Source organism: Phalaenopsis equestris, unplaced genomic scaffold (assembly GCF_001263595.1).
Source record: "Phalaenopsis equestris unplaced genomic scaffold, ASM126359v1 Scaffold000140, whole genome shotgun sequence".
In the NCBI taxonomy this organism is placed as follows: domain Eukaryota; kingdom Viridiplantae; phylum Streptophyta; class Magnoliopsida; order Asparagales; family Orchidaceae; genus Phalaenopsis; species Phalaenopsis equestris.
The window spans coordinates 904,407-912,218 of NW_018164582.1; the positions used below are offsets into that span (position 1 = coordinate 904,407).

A 7,812-nucleotide genomic window follows, 5' to 3' on the forward strand; every position below is an offset into this window, starting at 1 on the left:
TTATTATCTCTGAACTTCTCCATCAAACCTCTCAATAAATGTATAGCTTCCATAGTAGACCTGCCAGGCATAAATCCAAATTGATTATGAGAAATTTTCGTGATGCATCTTAACCTATGTTCAATTACCCTCTCCCATAATTTTAAAGTATGACACATCAACTTAATTCCTCTATAATTTGCACACTCTTGTGCATCCCGTTTATTCTTAAAAATGGGGATCAAAATACTCTTCCTCCACTCCTCAGGCATCTTTTTAGTTTTTAAAATAATATTAAAGAGTTTAGTAAGCCAAGAAACTCCCAAATCTCCCAAATATTTCCACACTTCAATTGGGATATCATCAGGTCCTACAGACTTTCCACCCTTGGTTTTCTTTAAAGCCTCCTCAACTTCTTTTTTGCTAATGCGACGGTAAAAATGAAACGTTTTATTATTATTTACGATATTAAAATCATTAAGTTCGATCGTATTTTCAGAAACTTCATTAAAAAGTTTATCAAAGTAACTCACCCACCTATGTTGAATATCTTTTTCTAAGAAAAGTACTTTTTGATTTTCATCTTTAATACACTTTACTTGAGTTAAATCTTTACTTTTCTTTTCTCTTTGTTTGGCTAGTTTATACATATATTTTTCACCCTCCTTAGTATCTAGTATATTATAAAGATCATTAAAAACAGAATTTTTAGCGTCACACATTGTTCTTTTATACTCCCTGCGGGCTGTTTGATATTTTCTCCAGTTCTCTAAGCTTTTACTTTTAAACCAATTTTTGTAACATAACTTCTTATGTTTTATCTTTTCTTGCACATTATTATTCCACCACCAACTATTTTTATTTGTAAATATTTTTTCTTTTGATTCTCCAAGAACATCTTTTGCTACATGTTTAATAGCGTTTGTTACTTTATCCCACATCACATTTGCTTCTTCATGAATATCCCAAATTTTGAAATCTTGAATTTTACTCATAAAATTAATTTTATTTTTATCTTTTAAGTTTCTCCATCTAATTCTGCAATGATGAGTCCTAGTATTTTTTTATTTTACAACTCTTAATCTTAAAATCTAAAACTAATAAACGATGTTGGGTATTTAAATTTTCACTTGGAATGACTTTACAATCTTTACAATCACGACGATCTCTTCTTCTCATAAGAAAATAATCAATTTGTGTTTTATTAGATCCACTCTTATAAGTAATAAGATGTTCATCCCTTTTCTTGAATAAAGTATTAGTAATAACAAAATCAAACGCTAAAGCAAAATCTAAAATAACTTTACCTTCTTCATTAGTTACTCCAAAACCGTAGCCACCATGAATATTTCTGAAATCTTCTACCACTCTACCGACATATCCATTTAAATCTCCTCCAATAAAAATTCTTTCTTCAAGAGGTATCATTTGTATTAAATCTTTTAAGTCATTCCTAAATTTTTCTTTAGACTCTGTATCTAAACCTACTTGAGGAGCATAAACACTTATAATATTAAAAATCTTAGTATCAATGATAATCTTAAGGGCTATAATTCTATCACCAACTCTATTAATTTTTACAACATTATCTTTCAAACTCTTATCTATAATTACACCTACACCATTTCTAGTGCGACTCTTACCAGAATACAAACGTTTAAAACCTAAATTATCAATCTCCTTAGCCTTTTCTCCAACCCACTTAGTTTCTTGAATACATAAGATATTAATTTTCCTATGAATCATAATATCAACTAATTCCATTAATTTACCATTGAGAGTGCCTATATTCCAAGATCCTATCCTAATATTAGTTTTATTAGTTTTATGGACTAACTTCTTTACCCGCATTCGCCCGTAATGTGGGAACACTTGCTTATTTAACACTACACCCGGGCGCCGGTGTAGCGGCCCTTGCACGCTTTTCACTGTATTCAGGCTATACAGCGCGTCGCTTCTAGGAGACGCCCTAACACTTACACAATGATCAAAAGGATTCATGTCATGATTTTTTCGACAAGTTTTATGCTGGCTGTCGACTACCTAACACAACCCTCCATTTTTCTCATCCGGGCTTGAATTGTATAGCCATAAATAATTCAATTTAAATTTAATACCATTGGGTTGCAAATTTTTTTTTTCCTATTAAAAAATGTGTAGAAAACTACATGTTCCTAATCTCTTAATATCTCTTTCAAAATTTCTGCATGCTTATCTACTTTATAGTTGTGCATTTTCTTTATGTTAGCTTGTATACGTGCTTGATGTGGATAGATGGCTGCTTTTGTAATACATATTTATGTATTTATATATTTTTGTTTAGTCATCATGTAAAAATTTGTCTGTTTTTTTTTTTTTTTTTGCTTACGTGCTTGGGATAGATGACTTAATTTTTAATTTGCAGCTTTTTATTTGGACACTTTATAGATATGCATGTGTTGATCCATGTCATATGACATGTATGTATATATGAGACGTCATAAAATGTGTATGTCTTGGGTATACTTGGGTATGCTACTTTTACTTACCACTGTATTCATAGCCTAAATTTTTTAAATGTTTGACATACCCCATTATTTATTGTCCTTTATCCACCCTATGTTGTGTTCCCCCTAGCATTAGCATGTTACTTTTCATGAACTTCAGTGTTCTTATCTTACCTTTATAGTGTTCACATCTAATAATCTATCCATCCATCCTTCCATTTAATAGGTATATATTTACTTATCTTGATTTATGTAAGCATGGTGCCAACTACTGCCTTTGGTTTCTTTTTTCAAGTCAGATATATGCCAATATTCCCATATATATTATCCTTTATTTGATTCAATTTTATTGATTTTGACAGTATTCCAGTGAATTCGAAGTTGTATCTTTACTTACCAATGTGCTTGCATGTATGCAGGTTTAGATGTTTGTGAGCAATTTATAGATGTTAGCGATATGATCAGGGATGAGGATCTTCTCACACAAAAAGGTAACTCAAGTGGAAATGGGCCTAATAATGGATACCATGTTACCAGATCCGGTCAAAATATCCAGCATTTGGTGGCAACCATGATCCCCGGCTTTCGTCCTAGAGGGTTAAGTGCGAGGGAGTTGAATATGCTTAAAAGAAAAGCAAAAGTAAGCGCAAAAGATCATACAAAATGCTGGTCTGAGGATGATGAGCTTGAGGTGTCGGTTTCCCAATATCCAGTGGCATCTAGAGAGACTTCAGATATGCCAGCTGCAAGCAAGGTTGTGTAAGGCATTTTATAAATTATAACTTCGTTCAAAATTGTTATTTGTCAAGCAGTTTTGCCATTGCATGTTGGTCAATTATCTATAATAGTTTGACATCAATCTGGAAAATTATTAAAAACTATTCTTTTTAATTTTAACACTTTATGTTGCCTGGGTATGTGTATTGGCTTTTCACCTACATGTTTGTTTATATTGGTTGAGCACACAGTGTAGAATTGTAGTTGTTGATATATGTCTTAAGAGATAAATGAAAACTATTCGAAGGAAACATCTCCTTAAACCAAGAAATTGGAATTTAAATGGCGAAATGTTCTCAAACCTTTAAGATAGGTTGTTTAGAGTAGCAAATTTAAAATTCTGTAGTTGAATAAAACTTATTTTGGGATAAGATAACTAGAAATGAATCATACACAAGTAAAGAGACTTGGTGGTGGAATTAAATTGCTCAAAAGATTACAAGAGAAAGAAATATGCCAATGCACAGTGTATTGAATGACTTGCAGTGAATTGTTCTTTGAATATTATTGAGTTTTATACTTATTATGTGGAAGCTAGAAATCCTTTAAATCGGGCAGTGAGAAAGCAAAAGCTTTAGATTTTGTTTATGTTTATAATATGCTGAAAAATAAGGAAAATTAAATAGGTATATGGCGTAGCTTACACAATATTATGGGATCCTGGGACTTTGATTTAGTAATATGAATTATAAATAATCTAAACAAGTGAAGTGGAGTTCGCTCTAAAAGATGCATAGGAGGTAAAGCTACCGATCTTGGTGAGGTACCTATTGTTGGCGAGTCTTGGTGATATTAGAGAATTTTGAGTAATAAAACTTCATGAATTCTGAAGATTAAAAGAACACCAAGGGATTGAAGAAGTATTTCTGGTATCGACAGTCAAGGAAAAAAATGGTGATGTTCAAGATTAGGGTAATTATATGTGGATCAAACTGATTAGTTGCACATTGAAGCCATCAAAGACGTTAATGGAATATATTGTCAAGAACATATGTTGATATTGGATAATTATTTTTGTATATAAAAAAATATCAACTAAGAACTCAATTTTAGTGCTACTGTAATTAATGAAAAAATAAAGTAAACAAAGCATGATTTTCATGCGGTTTTTATACCTCGAGAAGGTGTATTACAATTAATTGTGACCCAATGGCCAAAGAATCAAATAAATGGCAACGTGTTGTCCTTATTGTGAGCTTTCTCACATATTGACAAAAACTAACGAAACTCCTCGCTCCTGAATCAGTGTGGGGCTTGAGTCAATTTTGAGTGATCACCACCATATTTGAATCTATTTATAGGCCTATTTTACATACAATCAAGTTGAGCTAGATGGGTCTGAGGCTGTTAAACTCTCACTCTTGAGATTAAGTGCAAGTTTGGCTTCTTGCATAAGCCTTATAATATGCTCATTGTGCTGCAAATGCTTATTCTAGCTGTTGCTGTACATTAAAATGTCATCAAGCTGAACAATTACAATTTTATCTATGACAGCGTAGAATACCTCATTCATCGCTCACACGATTGTTGGAAAATTGCAAATTTCAAACATCACTTGCCTTTTGTACAATCTCAACCTCCTTTCAATGGCAGTGACTAGTTATATTTTTCTTGACTGAGATTTGATGGTGACAAATACAGCTTGGAAACTATTTGGTTAGTTGCAATTTGATGATTAATTCTTCAATTTGTTGAATTGGATATCTGATTTTGATGGTGATAATGTTTAGGGCCCTATAATTAATGCACATTTACAATCGCTAGTCTTATTGAACACATGTATCATTGGTGATTCACATGATAAATTGCTCCCCTGAGTTGCTCTTGCTCTACAGGTTTTACACCTTACTCCTAATCTCCTTGGACTCTATTGGAGAATGACATACATTAGTTGATTTGGCCACAATGTTCTCTCGATCAATGACAATTCATGTTCCATAGCTCTCTTGGTTGATAAAACCTCTCTTTTTGGTAAAGGGTTAAAATCTCCTGCTATATTTGGTTAATTTGCTTGCCTTGATAAGGGTGAAGTGGAGAAATAAAAACAATTTTATGGAGTTTTACTGTCAACTCGCATCAGTGAAGCAATATAAAACTAGGATTGAGTTTAATCTTCAAGATATGTGTAGTAGTTATGGAAAAAGTGTAACTTGTACCATCTTGTGTAAATGTGAGCTATGATCATCATCAATTTAGAAGAGATCCCACTTTTAGAGGTATGTCTTGCTGAAGTTCTTGCGACATACATTAAGAGGCAGAACCTAGTGGTTAACATCATTGCTTTGCTCCAATAAGGATTTGGATGAGTTGTATTTTCAGACTAAAATATGTTGACCGGTTCCACTAATTTCAGATTATTTTGACTTCCGGCATTGAATATCAAAGAAACTAGAACCATCTTAATTTGAATATACTGCCTAAAATACTTTTTTTGCCCTCATATTTATTGCCGGCTTCGAGCTAGAAGAGTATTCCTTTGCTATCCCCTTCTTTTGGACTGCTCTAGGGTCATTATTTCCATTTTACAGCTATCTCGGCGACTTATTTTGATGTCCAACCAGCTGTAGTTGCTGATCAAAGTGTTGCACTTTTGGTTGTGTTACTTGCTATTTTTGCATGGAAATTTGTTTTTTATCATTTGGGACTGGTTATGATAGCAATTCGTAAGATTGTAAGGTTTTGGTTAACTTTTGTAATTGCTAGCCTGCTTTTTTGTTGATTTTGCAACCTGTCTTCTAGACGATTTCATTTGAGTCATCAAAGAGTTTGCTTGTTGTCTACCAATGATACACTCTCTGCTGCATATGCCATAATGTTTATTTTACGCTTCATTTTTTGGCTTTAATTTTGGGAAGAGCTTTCATCATTTGGTGGTGGTATGAGCATTGAGTCGACAATGCACGCGAAAGGGCTTTCTCAGTTTTTATTGGTTTTGATTTCCTTTTTCTCCCTTCTCCTTGCTGTTATCCTTTATCCCTGTCGTTTGGATTATTTTTTTAATCTGACATCAGTTTTTTGATGAAGGTTTTGATGCTACCCTGCAATGAACTTTATGAAGGGTGAGCTTTCTTTTTGAAGTATTTCTAGAAGAGGCGATCGCATAGACAATTAAGTAACACAGATCTATATAAAGTGCTTGAACTTCTACTTTACATTTTGCCATTTCTAGATAAACCAATCACTTCTAGAATCAAGTAACATTATTCCTTACGAACTACTTAAATCTCTATTGTAGCTTTTACCTTCAGATCTAGCTCTTTTGCTCTGTCATCAGGATGATACTCCTTTAAGATTTTCTTAAATTTTCAAGGATAAAATATTCTAATCTTACAGTGGTTCCTTGCTTCTACATTCCACCATAGTTAGCATGAACAAAAAGCTTCAGCCTCGTGAAGACTGTTTTCTAGGCATGATTGTACCTATAAAAAGGAAAGTATGTTTTGGGATGATGGAAACAACCATTGAGCTTCCTGGTGTTGAATGTACCTTGGTAGGCTGGCAACTCAAGTTAGTTGTCTAACCTTGAACTGTAGTCAGGTTTCCTGTAGAAAAGTTTGGCAGGTAAACCTCCTCACCCTTTACATCCGCATCATCGTTGGATTTTTACTTCCTAGATTGGGGGTGCCTTGCCAATTCCCACACGGGTAAGTAGATTACAACTCTTGGTTCCCTGTTGTTATGAGTTCATGAATTGGCTGAACATTTCTTCCAAGGTGTCCAATCTACTTGCGGTTGATTTGCGGTTGATTGACTGGCTTGATTGATTATTGGATTGTTCTTTTAGCATGCATTTAGGGCCTGCTTATGATTGGCTGTTGGGTTGGTTTTCTCTCATCATTTTTCCTTAAAAAAAATAGAATCTGATGTTCTGACTAAGGGTCTGTTTGGGGCAGCTGCAGCTTATCCAGCTTCTGCTGATAAGCAGCTTATCCTGATAATCTGCTGATGACCAGCTGATCCGGATAAGTTGTCTGACTGTTTGGTTAACGCGTCTGGAAAACAGCTGATTGTGAAAAATTGACCCTTTTGCCCCTGGTCTGAATAAGCAGTTCAGCTGTTTGGTTTGTGCGTTTTGTAAACAACTTATTTGTAAATTTTTTGAGTTGAATGAATAATCTGTGTAGCAGAATGTTATTTTCTCAGATGTCTAGAAATGAAATTGCAAAAAAGTTTAATAATATTTATATAACTCAAAAAGGTTATGATTACATCAACAAAACATATTGATATAAAGGAAAGTTCAATACACATTTCTGGATCTCTAATATGGATTATAGAAAGACCCCAAAAAAAAGAAGAAATAACACGTTAAAATTACAAGGAAAAATATGACAATATTAAGTTTAACATGTAAAGCCACATCATGACGAATGTTGCCCGTTTCTGATACCTCAGATCCCCGAGCAAGCGTGTCTGAATGGGGTGCGGTATACACGGAAGAACTCGAACCATATGCGGTGGTCTCCTGTTGTGGTACTCTCGAACTCCTAGTACCTGTGTCCAATTGGGATATTGTAGAGACAGTTGTATTGTCCGTCCACCTAAAGAATTTACAGTCTTCAGGTCCTTG

The 7,812-nt window shown here is 33.8% G+C and overlaps 1 protein-coding gene across 1 annotated transcript in view; it reads left to right on the forward strand.

The window, feature by feature from the left end:
* Positions 1-7,812, forward strand: part of LOC110021688 (TATA-binding protein-associated factor BTAF1) — a 78,798-nt gene that overhangs the window by 12,732 nt on the left and 58,254 nt on the right. The window contains 1 exon segment of the mRNA XM_020720280.1: positions 2,885-3,219. Within this exon segment, the coding sequence (XP_020575939.1) occupies positions 2,885-3,219 (335 nt within the window).